Below are 24,778 nucleotides of genomic sequence, written 5' to 3'. Positions count from 1 at the left end.
TTAAGATGCGGCAGATATAAAAAGAAATGATTTGGTCTGCTTTTGTTTGACTGTTTCACACGTCATAGCACCCACCCCGTCCCAGTTGCTGTCGTGGAAGCCACCTTGCCTTGTGTGAGTGTGCAGGAATCGTGGTGGTGGTTGTTGGGACCCTCACAACAAACAGTCTGCCCCTGGGGTCTGTGGCTGCAGATGTAGCTTACAGCTGTGACTGAGGTATGAATGGATGATGGTTTGAAACGCTATATAAATCTAAGCCATTATCATTATTATTATTATTACCATGAAGTAAACAACCTCACCTTGAAACTGGGTGTCAGCCAGCCACGTGAGGTGTTTGTTCCAGGGAGGCGATTAAAAATAGTGCCCATGATCTTCAAGGTAAATTTCCACTATCATTGATCTGTAGAGATTCTCCACGTCCAGTGCTCAAAACACACTATTCTATCACTCCATTTTGAATGATTCTAAAAACAATACATTACATTTATGATGTGTTGAGGGGCCTGATGGGAATTTTGTGGTTGAGACTCAGAAAGAGGATTGATACGGTATCAGTAGGAAGAAGGAGGAACCGTGTTGCTGATTTTGATCACTCGCTGCAGGGGAGGATGGGGAATCTGAGGGTGTTTGCTCAGCATGAAGGAGAGCGACTCATCCTGCTCCGAGATATTTCATCTCCTGTCGTGGTTCTAGACACACCCCTGATCATCTGTTGCCTTTCCTAACCAGGAAGGACGTCTGCGTGTGCTCTAATTTTCTACTTTATTCACAAAGCTGCTGTTTTTCATCTGAGCCACATATTCAGCGTGTCCATCACTGCTGTGGCACTGCGGTGTGATACAGACATCTGGTCCTCTTAATGCCTCCCTGCACCAATCAATTGCTTCCAAATGTGCATGGTGTGGAAGGATGGCAGCCAGAGGACCTGCTGCATGTCTTCTTTGAACAAAATTCACCTCACTTTAGGTGGTTAGACAGCTCCAAATACTGCAGATAACAATATCATCCATTGTTTGTTGTGGTTTGAGAAGTGTGCAAGGTCACACAGTGCCCTTGCAGCTGCTCGCGGTTGCTAAAAGGTTGGTGACCCCTGCTCTAGGTCAGGTTTTTTATTTTGCCTACTCTTCATTCAAAGATGAGTAAAAGACGTATTATTGTGAAAGGTAACCGGATGCTTTTGTTTTGTTACCTCGGTCTACGTCCTCTCCCACTCATGCTGTACTCTGACTGTGGCAAAAGCCTTGTTTATTCACTGAAGGGCTCTGTCAGCTTCACATCAAAATGGCAGGGAGGCATTATACATACAAATCTAAGCAGTATGTATGGTTAGTCGGGTTGTCCTTCAGCAGTAACTTTGGTTAGGAAGCAGCTAGTTACCATGGTAACCATGCTGGCTGGTTGCCAGTCAGGATCATTTGAGTGAGCTGATGGAATCGCGTGTGAGTGTTTCTCATGTCTCTGCACCAGTTTAGACAGAAGGAGGAGCAAGTGTCGCTCAGAAGAAGAAGCGTATGGATGACAGGTTTCCGCTGAATTAACACGGGCAATGAAGGACATTCAGGTGTAGAAGTTTTTGCGTTAGAGCCCCGTGTTACTCATTAGTTGGAGTTAAAATCAGCATTTCATCGCCAGGTCACGTGATCATCCCTAAGCATACAAGAGCTTGGGATGCTACAGATGGATCAGAACAAATATTCACGGAGACCAGACCATATTCTTCATGATGATTCACCAGTTCTCTGGCTTCTATTTCTTGCAGCTTCTTTTGTGTTGAACAGATTTTCAACAATGTTGTGAGGCGAGGACTTGCCAGTTGCCCTCGGCAACACATTGGCGTGAGCGACATTTTGACAAAACTGAAGCGATCTTACAAGGTGTCGCGGAGAATTTTGATGGATCTTACTGGACTGTCTGACCAGAAGGGGTCCTGGCTGGATAACTTCTACTTATAGCAGAGAACCTGCGGCATCTTCATTTCTCAGACGTGACCCCTCATCGTAGTACATAAAAGGCACTAAGATTGCTGAGTTAGAAAAGATAACAGTTGAGCAGGTTTTTGTCCATTTGGTGTTCATTTCCATGTTTGTAATTTAAGATATCTCTTTTAAAATTTTATGCAGATGCACTTTCTTTCTTTGACTTGTGGTAAACATATTTTATCTTTTTATGCATGACGAAATGAGGCACTTAAAAGAGCGTTTCTGCAATGGCAGCTTTTCACACTTAACACTTAAATAATCAAGACAAGCCAAGGATTTGCATGCTGCCACTAGTCAGTCGGTGGATCAAAGGAGAGCTTCGGGAATAGCCGTGTGCCTGTCTCTGTGGAAGTGAGCGAACACTATATATCAGGGGACTTTGAACTGCTGAAGTTCCAGCGCAACTATGGCCATGTGGGCTTCAAACAGGCAGGGACAGCAATCCTTTGAAAAAGATGTGCTGTAAATGTCAGCGTGCACCTCTGACTAGAGAGCATGTCGCTGCTGCAGCCGCTCAGATCTGTCCTACAAGAGGATCTGATGGTGGACAATTATAGAAGCAAGTTGAATGGACCTAGTTAATGATGGTGTCATTAGGCCTTAATGAGACATCAGGTACTTTCCTTTCTCTTTCGCCCATCAGTTTTAGTTTTCCATTCTGCTCTGAGGTTGCAGTGGATTATTTTCAGTCCAACGAAACAGGAAAGGACTCTTTCCTGAGCAACTAGCAATATATTAGCCAGCAGCATTTTGAATATAATGTGTACATAACGCTCACCTCTATTTGTGTTGTTTAAGCTTGAATCCAGTGCTAGGAAATGTATTTGACTCATGCCCTCATGCTGGTGTGTGTGTAAGTCTCCAGTCTAAAATCTATAGGCTATGCCAGAGATGGCCAACCAGTCAGAGGCTAAGAGCCACATTGTTTACTGTGTTGCTGAAAAAGAGCCACATCCTACAAATATGTAAGGCTCACCTGAACAGCTGGTCACGTGACTTAGCGGCAGTACAGCGGTTGCAGCGCATCGCTGTGTGTCACAAGGTGGTTAGTTCTCGTCTGGCGAATGTCTCCCGTGCATGTATTTTTAAAATTCATTCATTTTACTGTGATCCTCCTTGAAGTATCAAGCGGCGTAGACAGAAATGTGTGCACCATTTATTGTACTTATTTATTTACTATATTTTTTAAAGTGGCTCATGCCACCAATAACGTCACCTCGGTGAGCGACGCTGCAGACTCATCTTCATGCTACTGAATTAAACGGACTTCACAACGATCAACAATGAATAACAGGTGAAACACATGCCATACGTTTAGTTTAAGGAATGACAAAGTGAAACGTGGAACTATGTCATGTAAAATCGTGTTGATCACATCGGCATTGATTCATGTTTACATAGTCAAAGTTAAGTTACATAGTCAATAGTCACCAGGAATAGTTCTTACTTTTACTTATTCCTCTTATTTCCTGTGTAAACGATCGTAACAATAGCAACTTGACCAAAATTGCAGCCAGTTTTCTCCACAACCCTGGGATGCTGAAATTCAATGCCATGAAATATAAAAAGAAGTGTGTCTCGCTATTAAAAGACCTTGAAATTCTGCAGTGACAGCCTCAGATTGAGGAGGTCCCTGGTTTCAGTTGATCTTGGTTTGGAGCGTTTCTATATTTATGTGGGAGTTGAATGTTTCCTTGGAGGAGGATTCTAGGAGAGGGAAGTCTGTACCTTGACGCCGGTGCCCTCACGACCCAACCTCAGATGAATGGAAGACAACAGAGGCAAGGATGGTTTCCATTTTCAGAATATACCATACACACCTGCTCTCCTCCCACAGATATATGCTTCCTGGTCTGTTTAATGTGCCTGCTCTCTTTTGTTAGCCTTCACTTCTTCCTCTGTGCCCGTCCCCCTCACTGATCTCCCAATTCTGCCCTGGCACTATTAATTCTGATTCCATCCCTGGATAGATGCTATAAAAAAAGTGCCTTGCCATCTCACAGTAAAGCGCCGGGAGGTAGCCGCTGTAATGATGAGGTGCAACATCAATATGACCTGACTTGAGAATCTTTTTCGATCGCTGTGCTGCTATATTTGACTTTTTCTTTTGACTTTACAGCAGTGGAGAGATCGTTAAAATATTCTGGCCACATTTATAGAGTCCAAATGCTCGTGTTGCTGCTGGTGATGTGAGCTGCATCCTTCTCACATTTGTCTTCATGACCGAGACAATTCATGAGCAGGAAGTGGTGAATAGGTCTCAGATCATTAGAAGACCTGTTGACAGGATGCTCATTATTAGCTTCCTCCTCTCACCAACGTGTGTGACATAACTGCCGTGGGCTTTCTCACATTTCAAGGTCAGCAGTTGATCATGGACATACAGGATTACATGGATGCAAACACTGAAGCTCAGGCCTGAGCATTTATCTGTGTGTCTTTGGAGTAGCGACGTCGTCTCCCCGGTGAGAAACATGGCAGAGTTATCATTCTGAGGCTTGCAAATGAGGAGCAGCAGGACTCAAACAGGGCTGCTTGAAGCATCGAATCTCTTGGCGTGGAAATGACACGTTTCATCTGAAGCTGTGCGGCTGTTTCACTGTGACTTTATGAGCGCTCGTCCCACGTGGTTTCACTGTGTTGTTGGTGTGAGGGAATGAAACATCAAGGTGAATACAATTTGAGCTGAGTTCTCAAGATTCCACCAGTGTTTAAATGTGACTCTCAGCAGAGTTGAGAATGTTGTTTTTCAACTGTTTCTCTAGAGTTAGCAGAAGAAAATGCTTTTGTAAATGCACTGTAAAGCTTTAATAGTTGGTCACTTTGTCAGTAAAGGTCATCTATCTGCCGTGGTGAAATTGTTCACCATCTGGATTACAGCGATAATCCCTTTATTATTTGACAATATGCCACACGAGGCTGCTGTGACCTCTACCGAGGTGTGATTGTGTGTTTATGTATTCTATTGACACAAAGATGATGGTTTCAACAAATTTCCGCTGTTTGAGTTATTACCTCCACTACGACAGACGGATGTGATCTTTTCCGCTGCGTTGATCAATAGACAAAATCACCATGGTGTCCCCAAAGACTAGTATTGCTCTGCTTTAATGGAAATGCGCCGCCACACGAACAATGCTTCCTCCCAATGTAATCCACATTGATCTGTGGGACCTCTTTGATAAATTGAAGTTTTAAAATTCCAGCTTGTCTGTTGCGATACGCATGTCTGGGAATGTGTTTCTTATGCTTGAAATTATCTTATTAACAACAATAAATTGACCGTTTTTCTTTTTTCACTTGATATATTTTGGTTCTAGTGCATATTGCTTAGTTACTTTTTGCTACAATCCACTAAATTCAGTTTATATGAAATTCTTCAGATGTCCTGTGTTGATCTTTGCCCTGGTGCTTCTTAAATACACAAAACTCATGTGAAAATGTGGTTATTATTCTTAACTAACTAACTAAAATGTAATATATTGTGAGGGCAAGTCGACGAGCGTCAAGTAGTAAGCAGTAGTAGTATTTCGCAAAGGCCTGAGTATTATAGTAAATGCATTTATCATGTCATTTTGAAAAGATGATTGATATTAAATATTTATTCTAAGTTTGAAAGTGATGTAAAAAACTGATGTCAGTTTTTAACGTCCACATGGAAGTTTTCAGATGCTGGTATGATTAGCTTGGTTGAAGTCTCAGAAACAAGTCAAAATGTGATGATATATATTGGCCAAATGGCCCCAAGTGAGGGAGAAATAAAGACTACTATCAAATATAACTTCCTCTGAGTAATGATCCCCCAGACGATTTGGTTGGACGCACCATCTGGCGCGCCAGGTTAGTCGATTGACTCACGAGGGAACTGCTCAACCCTTCATCTGCTAGGCTGCTGCCCAGCAGACTGAGCAGCTTTTGGAGCTTCCCTGCTGAACATGACGGCACATATGTGCCGTGGCTCTCGACGCAGCGACTTTCCGATGAGTTTTGTAACAAGGATGATCAAACGTTTTTAAAAGATGGCCGTCACATGTTGAAAAAGTGCGTGGGCCCACTAGTTTAACTTGTAGTTTTTGTTGGCGAAATGAAATGCAGAGGAAACAGCAGCCTGGAAGTCAAAGATGTTTCCAAACACCTCTAGCTTGAAGCTGGATTCAACACATAGCATTTTTTTAATCATTACACACACTTGAAGTAAAGAGTGTTGTCAAAGTATTTATTTCTGCTTGTATTTGACTTTAATGGACTTAAATGTGTAATTCAGCATAGCACATCCAGCGACACTGACTTAATAGTGGTCATGACTTTTACCCTTGCCAACAAGGTTTCGTTTTCCATGGTGCTGGAAGGAACAAATGGTTAAATATTGGAAGTGATGTGACGTCTGGGTCACAAGGATTCTTTAGCACGCACGCAACAAACTCCATAGCATAGCCAAGACAGAAATGTTTTAAGGACTTGTGTTGCACTGAAGCTGCTTTGCAGTGGTCTGCAGTCTCTGAGTGCTTTTTTAGTTATTTGTTGTTAAAGGCAGATTACCTCACTTTCATGACTTCTTTTAGGACAGATTATATTAGTTATATACAGCCCGAGGGTCCTCACCTCTTCTGCTCGCTTGGTCACCTGCTCTTGTTGCAGAAACTTGAAATGAAATGGAAAAACAAGGTGGGGCTACCGGGACTATTTGGTTGATCCTGTCAGTAGCTCATTGTCTCAAAGTACACACAGCTGACATCTTGCAACTTCTTCCATTATATATTATTTATTTGGTTTATATTATTATTCTGAGTGAGGAAAACTTGAAAACTGAATCCTGCCACCGAGATAAATATCCATGTCAACAATAAATAATTAAAATAAATTGTTTGATATCTACACAAAATTTGGAGGAGAATTTCGTTTGTGTTTTATATATATATATATATATTTGCAAGTGTGACCTAAAATGGTATTGTTGTGGTCGTATGCAACACTTTACTGAAGCAGAATATATTTCTTGATAATGTTTTGCACTTTTGGTGTTCACTTTGAGCATTTCAAGACTCGTCCTGGCGGTGTATAACAAAAAGCAAAAAACAAACCAAAAAAAAAAAAAAATGTTTGTTCAAATAGTTGTCATAAATCTTTCTCGCCACATATCTGATCTCGAACTGCGATTCCACAAACGCACAAGAGATATTTTGAGGTTGGATGGAGGATGTTATTGTATCTTTTATCATACCTGGACTGGAGGCGGATTACATCTAAAAAGCTCCTCCATATGGAGGTTGTTCATTCTGACAGACAGTGGATAATGAATTGCAGCCTGAGAAACTTGAATATTAGTAGAATACTATGTGTTCCGCCAATAACTGCCACCTATGTGAAAAAACAAGTCATGTTCTTCAACATTTATGAAATATTGTATCAAATATGTCCATTGAAAAATGGGATTATTTATCATTATGGATTATATTATTATGGATGTATTTATTGGGAAATGAACCTCCTTCAATGAAGTTCTATATACTATCTTTAAGTGAAACCTTTCTTTCATATTACGGTTTCATTTATATGCTGGGTTGCGCCCTTTGGACATATTGTTTTATAACATTAATGGTATTCTTGAGTTGATTCAGCCTTATAACCAGTTTAACCACAGTCGGCTTCGTTTGTATTGCGTTGGTGGCATGTTTGCTCATATATGTCAGAGTTACTATTTATTGAATCCTCTCTACATCATTATGTCCCGATATTTCATACTAAAATGTTTATATGTGCTATGTGCTATATGCATGAGGCCACCTCACCAGGCCTCAGCCCCTTGTATAAGTAGTGCCATCCTTCTCTTAGTTCTCTCTATAAACCCATTTGCAGAAGCAGAACCAGGGCTGAGTTGATGGTGACAACTTAAGATTAGATTCTGTCTTGTGTAAAAAGGCAATTTTGTGTTAATGGAGTGAGACCAACATGCTGCACATCTGGGCCCATAAAGACCTGGTTAACTGATTAAAGCACAGTCTCAGTGGCAGTAAAGCCCGCAGCTTTAATCAGTGGTACAGATCCACAGCTAATGCCAGCTGCCGTCACCACTGTTTAGACATGTTTACTCTGTGGAAGAAGAAACAACAGCACAGCCACTCGTCTTTCTTCAAGTGCCACCACAGTTAATGTCTCTCCTGGCCCCGACAATAAACCAGCTCAATGAGTTTAGCATTAATAAGCCATGCCTTTTGTTTGATCCATGTGTGAGCTTGTAATAGTAAGCGGAAGCCTTTGCAGCATTAGCTGTATTTTCATTTTGTTGTTCTGTGTGAGATTACTTGAGATTTTATTCTGAAAAACTGCCACATCACCAGCTTGCTTGTGACTTGTTTTTGTGTTGAATGTGGGTTCTGGCGATGCAAACTTTTCCCACCTTATCTGAGCTCCAAATCTTCTGAGGCTCAAATCAAATCTGAATCAGATTCTAAATACACTCCAAAGCCTGATCCAGGTTTTCAGTCATAAAAAAACAAGCACTCCCTTCCTTAGGCCCTAATTTACTGGGTCTAATACACTTGTGTATGTAGGATTTTCTGAGGGCACTGAGAACTGGATTGCTGCAGTTGTCGGGGAATCACCAGTTCAGAATGCTTGTTAGAATTCTAAACTGGCTAATTAGAATATTCAGTGTAGCCTGTGACATTGAGCTTACTGAAGAATCTGCGTACCGATATGTTGTGTAGCATTTTCTTTCCTCTCAGTGCAGTCCCCCATTGTATGTACGGCCCCAGACACAGCCTGTGTTCTATATTTAGGGAGAGCCACCTCAGAGGAGCCGCAGCGAAGTGCAGACCTTGTTGTGTGAAGTGACAGCGGAGTGATCATCACCTCTTTCAAAACCCAACACCAGACTGCAGAACTCTTGTATTTGACAAGGCTGTGCACCTGTATAGTGCCTTTATTTTTCAAAGGTTCAGCACCCCTCTTTACTTGATGGCTGCCACGACCGAAATGTGCATTGAGCCCAAAGTAGCCAGATTTTTTTCCATTATCGTGTCAGCTTTGTTGGTGCATTGAAAGTTGTATGTTGAAAAATAGCTATTTTAGTTTTTAGAATGGCAGTACTGCGAGTTTATATTATCCTGTCAAAACGTAAGGCAGGGAGTTGACGGATGTCTTACAGCGTGTATTTACTGGCTTTAAAATTGCTCGTCGAATGTGTTGGGGAAGGATTGAAAGCGTAAGATGCTTATGGTTATGTAAGGCGTGCCTTACACCCATATGATAACTGAGATGGCCCGTAGGGGCCACACATTTGTTATTTTTCGTCAAAAGCAAACTGAACGTCCGTTTGTGTTATGTTATAACTGGGTGATCATAACTACCGTTCATTATTTAGTCATTCAAGAAGCAATATAAGAGAGTCTTTTTGTCAGAGTCCAACTGTACCACATGTCATGTTAGTGGAAACAGGTTTCTGTCTCGTAATACTCACACAAGTCTTATAAAGGGCAAACTTACATGAGAGTCGTATTGCAAGTCATTTGAGATCTTATTTGAGCAATATTTTATTTGACCGGTTCGTCTTTAAATGTCACTGAGGCTACACCCAAATGGAGGAAGTGAAATAAATAAGATGTCATCTGTGCTTATAAAATATCTCCCGCTATCATCCGTGCCATTGGAATGTTAGTTTACATTTAAAAGAAACCAGTAAATATGCTTCATTCCTTCATGAGCTCTGTGTTGCTCAAACCTCACAGGCTCTGAAGCAGGAATTACGTCCTTCGCTGGTGCTTTGGAGCCCAATGTCACACTCTTCACTCCATCCGGTCGCAGCTGGTGTGATTACATTGGTGCTCGAACCACCCTCACTGAAATGTAAATATTGTGCCGAGTCAACATTTTATTAGCGTGACAGAAGTGGCATGTGTAAATTCCTTAAAGAGTGCTCGCGCTCATTCATGTGTTGGAGGTAAGAAGATGAAGCACTGCTCTGAAGTGTTACAGCTCTATTTTTGGTTTGCAAACAGCTCTTTGTGCTTTAAACTACCCATCTTTGTGATCTTGGCGATTGCATTATGGATTTTTCAACTGCAGTGATAACTGCATTTCATGTTGCAAGAAGATGGAAATGTTTCACCTGGGATGGTCTCTTACATGACTAACATAAGAGGAATGAATGTTTTTTTGGATAGAGGGCTGGAATAGAGAACACAGATAACAGCAAGGGTTATTTTCTTGTTACGCTGCTCACTCCGTTGTGCAATAGCAGGGGTCTGCAACCTCCTCTGGTGAAAGCCATTTTCAGCTGCTATCTGTCGGTGTGAGACTCACCTGGAGCAGAAAGATAATTTTGATACCTTAAGTGCAAACTGTGTGTATATATATATATATATATAGTCCACAAATGCACATACACATTAGCCTACTGGTGAGACCAAATATGGTTCGCCTAATGTCACAATTCCACTATATTATACCTCAAGTTTCCATTTATTTTAAACAAGTTAATTTTAATGAAATGTCTTGACATGTCGTAACCATCCATTCATCCATCCACAACTGCTTATCTGTTGTTGGATTGTGGAGGCAGCTGCCTCAAACGGTCACGCTAAACGCACTTCTCCTGGGCCACAACCACCGGTTTTGACAGGGGGATCGCGTAAAACATCTCCAAGGAGAGGTGTCCAGGGAGCATCCTCATGACATGCACAGACCACCTTAAGTGACGCCTTTCAACTCTTTATTTAATGTACATCTACTCATACTGTAGGATATAAATAAACCACAATATGTGCAGTCATAAAACACAAAATAAAATGGAATATATATTTTTTTAACAGGTAAAAAAATCAACAGAACCTGTTGCAACAAAGAATTATCTTTCAGGACAACCACATATACAGTCGATGAATACAACTATTGACGCGCTTCATGAGACTAGTTTGATGAGTCTGAAAAAACTAGACCCAAATCATGACCTAATGTTGCACTGTACAGTTGGTTTTTAAACAGAGCTCTTAATTTGAAATTGCAGGTTGTATCACCAGAATGATATTTTCCAAGGAGCCCTCCTTTTTTGTGGCCCATTAAATAGTGGAGTGCATGAGGAGGAGCATCTTGCTTGTGCATCATTTGAAACAAATCTCTTTTAATTTCTTCCTAGAGTGTCATACATTAATGTAGTGACCACCACTGAATATACTGTATGTCTACTACTGCGTTTTGGAATCTTGATGATGATGATGACGTTGAATCACATTTTTGTGTGCTCAAAGTCAGAATAAAAATCTACAGTGAACGCTCACATCTGTTGAACAGAAGATGGTACACACATGGAGCAGGCGCCTGCCGGCGGGTCTGTCTGCTGTCTCTCTGCTACAGTTTGACTTTATATTGTAATTGGTGGATTGTGGTGCCGTAAGATTCCAACTGAGACGAACGCTTCATTCATAGATTCACAATTAAGGGGGCGGTGGATAAGCCACACCCCCTCACACACACACCAGCAGCAGCTGCTGTAGCCAACCTGCTGTTGTTCCGTTGTTTCTATGGCAACACTGCTGAGGTGCCGCTGAGCTGAAAAGCAGAGTGATGATACACAAGATGGGGGGAGGGGGAGTTAGAAGCAGGTGGTGGGTGGGGAGGAATGGGAATATCGAGGGAGGAAGGTGTTTTGTGTGTGTGTGTTTGAGGAAGGATTTGGAGGAGAGCTGTTCATGTCGGAGGAGCAGTAACACAAGGAGGCTGAACACATGCATCTGCTTGCTCCATCAGCTTCAGCCTGTGAAGCCAGTGAGGAGCCACACAAAGAAGCATCAACCTGTGAAAGTCCAACTCCAACGGTCGGCATACAACAATCTGCTGCCACCTTAAACATGACGGCTTGCACACCGAGCAAAGGATGCTTGAAGGTTACTGCCAAAATTGCCTCACAAGCGTTATGAGTCCAGCTCCCATGATGCAACTCATCACCTTCATTTGTCTACACGCACGTGCGCAGAGATCTGGCTGTCAAGGTGAAACACAGCGAGGCTTTTGAAAATGTACAACGCCTTTATGACCGTACGAAGTGTTCAGATCTCCTGGACGCACCTTTTTACAGACACATTTATGGTTCTCCGACGTTTTATTCGATACTCTTGCAGTCTTTGAAAAGAAAAGCTGAGACTGACGGTTCTGCTATAATCCTCTGGTTATAAATAGCCTACATGATAACAAAGACACATCAGCGATAAGTGATCTACAGATAGCAGAATTGGCACAAGAGGATTACGTCCAAGGGCACAAAAACAGCATCCAACAGCTTTCATTCTGAGGCATCTGTTCACTTATTATTAATAAACTGTCAAGAAGATTTGTTCGATATTACACTGCATATTTTGAAGACATAACAAACAGCACTCCAATATTCATGTGAAAATAATTAGTGCTGCAAGTGACTGATGATGTACATCAATGTGTGGCACGGTTTGAGTTCAGCCACAGTGCGTGATCCAGGTATCTTTTACTTCACGTACAACTATTTTAATAGGTGGCTAGTGACCGACTACCTGAGCGATTAGTTGACTTGTAGGCATATAACATGTACAGCGTCATGTCTTATAGTAACAGTGTAAATAGTGGGGACGCACCAAATATTCGGCTTGAACGATTGAAATTCTCAACACAATGTAATACAATGTGTTTTTTCAAATGCAAAAAATGTGCCACAGTGTTGAAACGACTGCTGACAAAATCCTGGCATCCCACTCCACCATTGTGCAATCCCCCACTTCACCGGTGACAGGTATACAGTGTTTGAGAGCGAGATTAGAACAGCTGTTTACAACAACTAAACTATCCAGATCCTTCTGTTTGCATCAACATTCACGAAACTTTACAATCCTATTTGAGATTCAGTATTCGGCTTCTGCCACAATCTTTTGTTCTGGTGCATCCCTAGTAAATAGTAATTAAAAAAAAAATGTAGCATGTTAAATGAAATTAAATGTTGTTTTGAAACATATTTGAAATTTAACTGTTCAAAATGTGGTGTGATAGGCTTGTGTCCATTGTGAAACGGTCCCCTACTTGCTACATTTTGAGTCTGGATGTTCCAATAGTCTCAGTCATTTCTCCTCTTACTGTGAATTGTACAGAGTGATGATGTCATGACGCGTTGACTCATGAAGCGTCGGCGATTAATTGTGCAGTTGGCTGTAGAGAACTAGCCCTGAAAATGACCAGGGCTGTCAGTAGAATAAAATTTTAATCTCAATGTAAAGCAGAGTTAACTCACGATTAATGGCAAATTAATCGCACATTTTGTATGGAACTGTAACTTAAAGCTACTGCAACAACCCAACATGACGTATACTGTTACATCATCAGAGCCACTGAAAATTCTTAAAAACAGGCCACATTGTTGGCCACTTTTGTGTTGATAAAACTTTCCTTTAAGTTCCATTTAGAACAGATACAAAGTCAGTGATTCATTTGTCATTGTGAGTTACCTCAGCTTTAGTGTAATTAATTAAGAGTAAAAGTTGAGTTCTATTGGTGTATCGTATTTATAAATATTTAGTTGTATTGTAGTGTAGTGTTATTGGCATTTGGTGCACCACATTACCTCATCCCAACCGAGGGAAGGGTGAAATACACGCTTGTGCCAGGGAGCTGAACTAAAATCCGTCTGCTGCAGTGGTGTCCAAACTCTTCCAGAAAGGAACACCCGCAGTGGGTGCAGGTTTTTGTTCCAACCTTTCAAGGACACACAGTTTAACCAATCAGGTGTAAGCTGAAACGGCGGACCTGCATCCCCTCGTGGCCCTTTGAGGATCGGTTTGGACGCCTGCGATCTTTTGTGTATGTGTGACAGAGCCTCTGGTTTAGTCTAATGTAGAGTGCTCTTGGTCAGGTACATGCAACTATAAGGTGCCTCAACCACTTGTACCAGCAACCCAGGGCATGTTATGTGTGTAAACGTCTGAGCATGCACAACGTCCTGGTTCTGGTGCTTGCTAAAATGCGAATCTCTTCATAATATCGTAGCCTATACTTCATGTCTGAATGCTAGATTAAACTTCCGCGCACCGGTTGAGGTGGTGGAAATGATTTTATAATATATTATATTTATTTATATATATATTATATTATATTATTTATATTTGCATGACTGTTATAGTCAGATCGATCATTTCAAGTTCAGCTCGGTGCAGTCATGTTTGTATATGTGTGTGTGTGTGTGTGCGGAGTTTCTTGCTGAACCATGTGTCAGTGCGTATCTCTACTGAAAGGAAATCATTACAGCTCCTGGTAAATGGCCAGTATGCGGTTACCATGGCGACTCTACTGGTCCCATCCATCTTGGTTGTCTTGTCGTTTGACAAACGACCAGCTCTCTGTCCAGCCTGTCACTCTCAGTAATGGCTTCTTTGATTGGTGTCGTCCATAAATATACAAGATTTTATCAAGACTGACTCCAGTAATTCCATTTGTGAATGGCACCACTGATCTGTGTGGGGAAGAGTCTTTTGTCACTGCGTTGCTCCTGATGTAGGTGATGTAGGTAATGGCTCCATGCCTGTGACGACAGTGGCGTACATTGTTTTCTAAAAAGCCTTTTCATTTATTTCCTGCTGGCGTTCTATTAAGAGTCATGCTTTGTGCACTTTCTCTCATGTACATGCATATTTCATGAACATATAAGATTGCCCGCAGCACAAATCCTCCCTCTTACAATCCCCATTAAAATATGCTCAGTTTTAATGTGGAGCTCATTAACCTTCCAGAGCTTCCACATGGTGCTATGATGCTTGTTTCTTACCTGGGTCAATCTAAAACATGCAGAAGTCAAGTGCGTACGCTGTGAAACCACTATTATAATCAGGTAATGACGTGTTTATCAATCATCACTGATCATCGCTGCAGTCGCAGTACGACTGTTGATGGGCAGAATCTGCAACTCAATCTATTTGGCTCTTATAGGAAACTGTGGAGAGGAGCTGGTGTCAATTTTTCAAGTTCTTTTTGTTGTGTTCTAAAGCAGATTTTCAAATGTGAAAGGGACATACTGAATTGAATACTGAACTGCTTTTTTCTTTTCTCTTATAACTTGAACAGCTGCTTCTTGGACTGATGGTTGCAGTTGTTGTGTAAAACCATATTAATTAATAAATTAGTCAATTCATCCACCTCCTTAATGGTGGCAGTGAAAGATTGAAATGTGGTTTTTGATTCAATAATTTCTTGCTCACTTGGGCCACACAAAGGCACATCCAAATTTTGAAGTGGGCCTCGAGTTTACATGGCCAAAATGTTCCTCTCTGTACATGTCTTCCATCTGCTGATTGTATCGCCAGTGACTGTCCCGTCCTTAGAGTAATGTTTGTGCTTGCTCAATGAAACATGTGGTGACTGCACCTGTATTTACAAGGGTGGTGTATTGGCAGGTGTCTGCGATACTGCAAGTCCAGCAATGTGTTGTAATAGGAGCCATCATTTTAAGGGTGAGATACATATAATGCAGTACAAATAATGTGCATGAAAAAGAGCTTATTGTTATGACGTCAGTCTAGTTACACTTTCAGTTAAATTTCACACTCCGACAGAGGAATGAATTGCGAATCAACAAAATAAGTTTTTATGTATTGGATATTGACATAGCGGACATAGAACATCAAGCTAATATGACACAATCAAGTGCTGTGACAGCAAAAATATTGATACAAGATCATCACAATATTTGAGCGTATCGATGTTTTCTTACACCCCTTCTTACACCCCTAGTATTGTGAACCTATCAGCAGGTGCTTTCATTGTTCCTGTCGGAAAATGTCCATGACGCATGTTGGTAGTCAGCGCTGGACTGGTAATGGGGCGTACGGTGCAGTGCCTGGTGGGCCAACGCTCAGTTTGGGTCGATGCAGTCCAAATCATTAGTTCGGTCTAGTGCTCGACGGAACGCTTATGACAAAGAAAGCAGGCCAGTGGTTCATTTTCAAACTGTCAGAGGGCTCCACACACCTTGCTTCTCCCAGAAACTCTCCCTGCATTTTCCTGGGAGTTTTCAGGCATTTATTAGATTAACTGGCGAACGTAAAGCGTCAGCTGAGTTTCGTGTGTAAAAGTGGAAGTCCGATAGGAGAAGCAGTCGGAGGTACATTTGCTGTTGTGAGCCTGACAGACAGAAAGCAGTAGCGGTCACGTTGTCTCCATTTGAAACTAGCGAATGTAGCTGTGAATCAGACAGAGTTTGTGAATGAAACATGTTGAATTTGACAGTTGTGTCAAACTTTTTTGGTGTGGGATGGAAAGGTCTTGGTCCAATCTACCTAGCAGCTCCAGCATGTTTAATAAATGCAAGTAAGCGTGTTGCTAAAATAAATAAATTACAAAGAGAACACAGTCCTCACACATGTATACAGCTCGAAGAAAATGCTGTGTGTGCTATTAAATACACAAGATGAATGCATGTCTCACTTCATGAAATTCTTCATTTAGTCTTATTTTTCCTATACGCCTGCAGGGACTCTGGTATGTCATTTTTAAGTACCGTTAATAACTTTAATAACTTCCAGTGGAAATACCACAACCCTGTCTCTCCCCCTTCAGTCTCTTGTAGATGAAGAGGTTAAGACAGAGAAGGGAGTGCAGGCTGTTCATGTCCTGATCTTGCTCAGTGGCAGTATTCATTGAGGTAGGCAACAACTGAGATTCATTTCAAATGAGCTCAATGTGCTTCTCTGCACCTGTCTGGCAGGTAGTCACATCAAAATCGCGGTGGGCCGCCAAAGACAGAAATGTCATGCCTTTTCCTCTTGCAGCTGGCTTATTTACTCCTTACTGAACTTTTAGCTATGAACACAAGCTGCTTTTGAATGTCTTCTATGATATAAGTAGACTGTAATTGACAGAACATGTGAAGTATGAACACACTCCAATTATATCATAAAAAAAAGCCAATTGATTTTCTCTCCTTAAGGATGCCAGTCCAAACCAAAAAAGAAATTCAAATAAGCAGTGGAAAATAAGTGAAATAACACAGCTATTGTGAGAAAAGTCCAAACTTACCTTAGTTACTTAACCATAACCACATTGACAACAACATTGTATTATAGCCTGGAATTCTTTTCAATGTGTATACACTGTAAATATGTCCAGATATTTCTTATGTTCTATTGTATTCTACTGTGATCTTAGCGCTTAGTGTGTATTGTTGTGTATTTCTTTATTCGTCTCTTTTATTCTTTATTTCTGTAATGAAAAGCAATTTCCTCCCGAATAAATAAAGTAATTCTGATTCTGATGAAGTCCGGTGATAGATGAGAGCCCACACTTGATGCCCATCTTGCGCTCAGATTAGATGCAACCTGCAATCAATAAGTAGAATATCATTTTAAATAATCAGTGAAACAAGTGTTAAATATGTTGAGTCAGCGTGCGTTTTCCCCCTGATGAGATCTCGGTTTGTTTTAGCAGCAGTGACATTGACTTTCTGATCCAGTAGTGTGGTAGAGCTAAATCCTCATTTTATCTTTGGGCTGCATTTATGCCGGCTAGCGTCCCCTGGGTGTGTGTCCTTGAGTCTGCATGAATGTATGGTAATGCGAAGGACACATGGGGAGCCATCAAACAGAGTAAGTTGCAGCTTAAAAGCACAGTCCAGGAGCTATCAGTTAAAAAAGAAAATGGAATAAAATATACATTTTTATGGTCACTGTTCACCCTCAAAGACTTTTGTGTTCATTACATATTTGCTTTGGTTCATTTAAAAACTAAAACCATTTGCTGAGATTAGCATGTTTTAACATTATGTTTCATAACATTTGATAGCTATTTTCATGATGTTCTTCATGTTTTTGTGCCATATATAGTTTTGTGACTTCATTGGAGAGCCTCCCACCTCTAGATGGCAGTGTTTTCAAACCAGCTTCTAATTGTTAGTTTTTCAATGTGCAGAAATTCTAAATAATGCCATCATATAGATAAACACCCCAATGCTGTCCCAACAAAGTAATTCAAAGCCGTCACTAGACAAAATGAAAACATCTTTCCTGTGGGCTTCAAGATTGAAACTTGACAGCAAAGGGTTCTGTTTATCTTCAGGGACATTCTGTGACTTCACAAAAGCAGAGCTGGAGCATCTGATACAGAGATGTGAGTTTTGTGCGAGTGGAAATTGGTGAAGGGGATGAAGCAGGAGCGTCTGTGCAGGGAAGAGAGTGGCAGAGTGATGCGAGGGGAGCATGTTGGTGTTTAATGGAGGGTGAAGAAAACGGCAACACGAAGGGGACGGGAGCACCGGAGGCGACAACTACACAATATGACCATGTGTGAATTCACACCGCGAGTGACATTCTAGCTCCACAGATTTTGTTATGTCAGATGTTCTGTACATGAAGATAAGTCTTTCATGAATCTAAAATCTGAAAATGACAAAAACGTCCCAAGACTAAAAATGAATTTAGTTTCCAATCATAGACAATTTACAGTGAAGTACGAACAATACTTTCTACTATAGTTTGTGTTTTTTAATTGAAATGCTGTGATGCCGTGGTCTGTTGTGTAAACATTCAAACTTTTTTTTTCTGCAGGTTCTGCTCTCTGGGTTGATTGGAGTGGTGTCATGGAAGAGGCCGCTTTCTCTTGTGGTGAGTTTTGTTGTCAAGAAGTCACATTTTTCAATTTGAATGAATTTGCTATATGACTAAATCAAATGATGGACACATACATTTAAACAACAAAATGTTGTTTATTTTGCATCAGTCTGACAATAGCACAGTAAACCACGATGGTGGCTATATTCAAGTTTTTATATCTCCTTATTTAAACTAAAGCTCTTTTAATGTCTTGGAAATATTTGTATAAGAATTTCAAGTACATTCAGAGTAGTGGAAACCCTGGCCACTGTGTAGTGAAAAACCTCCCTGAACAAAAGCAAACAGATGCTTTTCTTTGCTTTTGTTCAGGGATTCCTCCATGTTTGTTGTTGTTGTTATCATCCTAGCTGCCACGTGTCTTGTCCATCAGTGTGATCAGTGGACCAGGAACTCCTGCACTTACAAAGGCTCCCTGTTGTCTGGAGAGCAAAGTGTTCAAATTCAATTAAATTAAATGTCTTTTTTGGTTGTAATTAATTAATCATAATAATGTTGTAATAAATTAATCGTTATAAATATATATATATATATATATATATATATATTTAGAGAGAGACAGAGCAATAGACAGTGAGAATGTTATGAAAGTTGAAACGCGCAATCTCCCACAATTCATGTGCATTTTGTGACCCAAATGTGATGACCTTCTGACACAAGTCGCTGTGCATCTGCTTCAGCATTAACTGTTTTTTTCAAGTGGCAATTTTAAAGGTCAATCATTGATGAAGTAAGAAGGCAGTTTAGTGGAAAATGGCCGTGGAAAGATGTGTCTTTAATGTCAGTATGAAGGGTTTTAATTGGAATATCTGCACCAAACACAAAGGAAATTTTCACTGGAAGAAAAACAAGATTTAAACGACCGACTGATGTTGCATTCTGTTTAGTCTCATACTCCCTTTCAAGCATGGCATTTATGGTCTGCACATTAATGATGTAGTTGGTTCTGCCGGCAGCTTGGTCAATGTTTTGAATTGTGTTGTCACCCAAAGGGAAATGTTTAACTTGCGCAGGGAAAAAGATTAAAGGATGCCATGTTCTTCAAAACAACGGCATCAAAATTAAAGTCTCATACTCATTTTGCATTGTTGAAATTGTATATGCAAATGCTGTTATTTCAAGAGCTTCCATGCAGTCAGTGGGTCTTCCTCGCAGTCTCAAAATGGACGCTTTTCCACCTCTTTGGGAAAAGAAACATCCCTGCTCAGATGGAGCTTAAAACGTTAAATTAACTGTCACACAAAGCATGAAATCGCCCCATTCCACTGAGATGTGCAGAATAATTCATACGTATTACCCACGTCTACCAGATTAGAGGCACAGATATGCATCACACACTCAATTTAAGGAGATCCTCATGCTTGTTTGTGTTGTTCTAGTACTTGAAATACATTTGTTAGTTCAGTGGCAAGCCGCCACACAATAAATTCACAGCCCATGAATAATCTGATCTCATTCCTGCAGCTTCTCGCACCTGCTCACACGCTGCAGATCACTTGTCTCACTGTTCTGTCATCATGCTCCATCGATCTCTTCATTCTACTTGCTTCCATCATCTTCATGTTACATTAGCTGCAGAAAGGTTTAACACTGCTGTAAAGAGATCGAATAAATCATCATCATGCAGATATTGAAATGTGCAACAAGTTATTTCATTGAATGTGATGATGTCGTGTGTAATTTCTGCCTGTTTAAAGACTCAAAGTTCTGTGACTGCTTGTAATATTTAGCTCCAACAGATGAAGTGAAGCAGCCAAAAATGTTCAGCCTGGAGCCTCTGGGGCTTGGCAGCGCTGCATCAGTCGATCTGCCAGCAGTGGGTGTTCAGTGTTGTGATTTATACAAACTGGATTTCATCCAAACACTTTTTAAAAAGTTACTTCTTAAATTATGGCCAAGTGCTGATTTTTAGAGCTTACTTCAAACTCCATTTTTCATAGGTAGATTTCAGGGTAAAAGTTCAATTTGAGTTTTCCACCTGCATCATATTCAAATGCCAGACGTTTGTGAAATGACCTCCATGCTGTGCCTTGGTTTGTCGCTCAACTCGTGGTGGTTTTCAGGAAAAGTCAAAGAGTTCTGGTTCATCACCTCACAGTTCCTAGTGATGAACATGTTAGCTGGTCGATCCCACTATTTATATTGATGAACATAGGTTATGAAATGTGGCAGTAGTTATTAAGTTATTAAAGAAATCTGCCAGAATTGTTGAGATATTTCAATGTATTCATGAGTTGGGAGTGTTACAGTGGAGGAAGTGTTTACATTAGTCTGTCATAATGAAAGTGTTGGTGAAAGCTTCTGCAGTAGAAAATGAAACCTGTGGATCAAGATGCTTCACAGTTTTAGGAAGAGAAAGGATTTATGTGCTGTATGACTGCGGAAGGCTGGAAACTGTAATAAAAGGTGATGTGTCTGTGCAGGAGTCCAGGATTGAGTTGTCGACTAATAATTCAGCGTGTAACAAACATATAAAAGGTAACTTGTCGCCCCAGAAACATTGAAAATAACCCCTGGCCAAACCTGAAAGAGTAAGTAAACAGCCCACGCCTCTCCACCATCCGCACCCGCTGCATTAGTGCCACTACAGATTTACTGTGTATTGCAAAGAGCCGAGAGGAACATGAGTCTTCCTGCACTGTTTCTCGGTCTGTGATGGTGATGGATTATGTCTTTAGAGGAAGACACGATGACAGATGGGGGGGAAGACAGCAGTTAGTCCTTGTTCGGCTGAAAACACGCCGTTTCAACTGCAGTATTGCTGTCCTGGGAAGATGTAGTTGTTCCTAGTTGTTTCTTGTGTTGCCTGTTTAAAGTTTCATTGCTTCAGTAAATCACTGGTCAACATACCTCTGTGGAGTATGTCACTATTTCTTTGTACTTAGTTACCTCTAAGGTATCTGTCATTGAGAGACCTGCAGCACACCTCCTTTTAACTTGACATTACAGCCTTAAAAATACCTGTGTTCTACTCATGGATTAATTACATTTCAAGAAAAGACTAAACCTGCCCTGAAACAAACTCAGAGGAGCAAAGGGTTTGCTACTACATCAAGAGTTAACTTCTGTTTTCCTTTCTTTGTGGAGGTGAGATGCTGCAAGCAGTGATATAGATAGAAAAGTCTGAGTTACGTTAGCACTTTATTTAATCTTTGGAGCCCTGGATGTGCCACAATATCCAACTCCTACCTGCATTTAAATGGTCACAATTTTAAGGCAAACACTCCAAATATGCAAAGACCCAGCCATGTCTCTTCCTTGCTAACTCCACCTTAGCAGGATTAAGCTCATAGTCAGGGAAATGAAAAACCAGATTAACACAGCGGATCATGCAAATTTAAGTTGCAATATTAAGACATAAGCGCATCTTAGTTGCAATGTGACTATGTCTTAAACTGCATTAATACATGAGAAACTCAAACGCAAAGTTAGATTAAGAATTGAAAAACACGTTGCCTTTGTGGTTTCAATCACGACTAGTTGCATCAGGTTTGACTAGTGACATTGTTATTTAGAGCCACTCTTGGGGTGTTGTGATGAACTAGCAACCTACCCAGAGTAGAGTAGTGCCCCTGTAACTGGAACAAGGAAAAAGGAAACCTAAGATGTCAAGCTAAAATCCTTACATTTATAAAAATGAAAACCTCAAGCTGTTCATTTCTTCACATGTCCAGCACAAGATGAGTGAATGTCTGAATCTGTACATGGTAACATGAACATTGTAAATGTTAACAGTTAACCTTGCCTCTGTATGCATCATCGGACACTGTCCAAATACTGGACATTTGAATTTCTACTGTCTTCAGTGGTGGCTGACGGCAATCTCAAGGTCATTTTTCTATGCGATGTTCCTGCAGTATTGGTATTGCTCCTCTGGAAAGTATTGCTGTTTTTTAATAATCCGCATCACCCACAGTATCTGACACACATACTCTGTGTTAATCAAATATTAATAGGTTTGAAGATATTCTCCAACGTCTGATTCAACAGCCTGTTTGATAATTTGGAGTTTATGTCAGCCAATTGTCTTTTACCAAGCAACTACGCCTCGGGTAGTGAAAACTCTATCTATTTTATTTTGTTCTTAAAATGCCACTGCGTAACTATCTTTGAATTATTTATAGCATACTCATCTGATACCTGGTTGGTGGAGTAGCGTGTAAAGGTATGAATAATGGAAGGGTCGTCTCGAGGTGAAACGGTCAGTGTGCGTCTCAGACAGCTGAAGACAGAGCCATGCTGCTGCAGCTACATGCGTGTCACTTTAGAAATGGATGTGGTTCTTTGCAGATGGTCATATAAAGTGGTGGCGGTGTGAGGGGTTCAAGGATTGGCATTCAAAAGAGTTATCTGTATTTCAGTCACTTAAAAATGGCATTCAAGCTTACTGGTTCTGTTTGTGAGCTTGTTTTGAAGAATTCTGGAACCTTTCCTGGTCAGATTACAGTATAAGTGTAATCTTTGCTCAAGGTCTTGGCACTGACCTCAAAACAGGGAGGTATGCGTTGATAACCTTCAGATGGAGGTTTTCTTGACCTGTCTCTGAGGGATACACCACACATCCACTTACAAAAACCCATTCTAGCCACTTGTATCTGTTGAAACACATGGTAGTGGCAGTAGATTATAAAATACATATTTCCCAATTTCCAAATGACCCTTAGATCAAACCAACACCTGTCATGTGTTTACCCCAAGTAACCTTCAGCTACTACAGGGTAGGATAATCCACAGCCCCACCTCTGGGTTTTCACCAACATCCATAATGCTGGTCTTCACTGTTTACATTTGTCTTTCTCAAATGTAGCATGTAAGTTTGCTTGGAATATCCACTTTATATTCACAGACAGTCAAGGCTCAAACCTCGGGAGCCACACACAGCTCGCAATGTTACTGTATTATATACTTCCTGAAACCTAATTTTGAAATACATTATTAAGTCTCATGGTCTTGATATTATGTCTCGCTTTTCTGTATTCTGCAAAAAAATAAAGGAATATATTATTAATGTCCTGTCCACAAAATATATAAGTGCCATAATCCACTGCAACAGTTAAAACTATTATTGTATAAACACCTTTAATGTAATGCGATTTCTGACTTGCCAGTTTCACAAAATTCAGCAAACAGTAATTCAGTTAGGTGTGTGACGTATTCTGTATTCTTGCCTTAAGCCTTTGACAAGTGCATTGTGGATGAAGAGAGGAAACCAGGAAGTAAACCAACAATTTGTGGCTGCAGGAAAGTGTTAATACTTACAAGAACTGACTGGTGGGGCTGTTCTCTCCTGCATGAGTGCTCTCCTCTTTTCTATTATGTATCAAATCATTTTTTTCTCTAAATTATTGATTTCAAAGTCAGTGAGAGTTCAGTCCTCTGACTGCCGTGCCTCCGTCTCTGCTGGGACTTTATTCTGTGTCTCCCATTGTTGCCAGTGAAAATGAGACACTGCTGAACAATCATCCGGAGGGAGCAGGGAACTAAAGCCTGTTATGTCTCCGACTTCTCCGCGTTGTACAATCTGAATCCTTCAATTATCACTCACAATAGCCATGATGAGCAACAGGATTGTCCTGATGGTCGGTCCTCATAATGAGTAAATATTTCAGTGTCAGTAGCTCATCTGATTGGTCAATTGAAGCCTTCTCTCCCACCCTGGTGACAGCATTATACTGAAAACCACACACGGGTAGATGAGGAACATGCTTTGACTATGAATATGAAATCATACTAGCAGGGTTTGTGCCAAGCAATAAGCCACAAGTCACTCACTATGGAACTCCAATTATTGTGACATTTAGAAAAAAAAATAAGCACAGAATATATTCTGAAATATCGCCATTATTCCAATGACACCCCAAAGAATATCTTCCAGGCAATAATAATAATAACAACAGTAAAAGCCTGTTGTAAATACATCTCCGGGCAGAGCCACCGAAATGGCAGACAATACGATCGTATTCATTATTTATGAGACTCCGATTGGTGGCGTCATTCCTATAAAACTAACCCGATGGCTGTAAATCAGGTGGACAAGTTTCTCAAACAATTGTCTGTGGATCCTAGCTGACAGCCTGAACCTGTTTTCCTCGCCACTCCACTCCAGTGATGATCGGTGGGCGGGTCAGGACACTCCTAGGAGTGCTTTTGAACGCTAAGCCTTCTCAGTTCCAGAAATAAAACTAACAT

At 40.8% G+C, this 24,778-nt stretch overlaps 1 protein-coding gene across 3 annotated transcripts in view; it reads left to right on the top strand.

The window, feature by feature from the left end:
* Positions 1-24,778, top strand: part of fam189a1 (family with sequence similarity 189 member A1) — a 59,408-nt gene that overhangs the window by 12,228 nt on the left and 22,402 nt on the right. For 2 of the 3 annotated variants that reach the window (XM_053866364.1, XM_053866363.1), the window contains exon 2: positions 18,527-18,583. In XM_053866364.1, coding sequence (XP_053722339.1) covers positions 18,527-18,583 — 57 coding nt within the window. Of the gene's footprint in view, positions 1-17,953; positions 18,090-18,526; positions 18,584-24,778 lie in introns of those variants that run through there. The other variant, XM_053866365.1, reaches the window with a different exon arrangement.

This window comes from Synchiropus splendidus, chromosome 5 (genome assembly GCF_027744825.2).
Source record: "Synchiropus splendidus isolate RoL2022-P1 chromosome 5, RoL_Sspl_1.0, whole genome shotgun sequence".
NCBI lineage: Eukaryota > Metazoa > Chordata > Actinopteri > Syngnathiformes > Callionymidae > Synchiropus > Synchiropus splendidus.
This window is presented reverse-complemented; position numbering and strand designations above follow the sequence as displayed.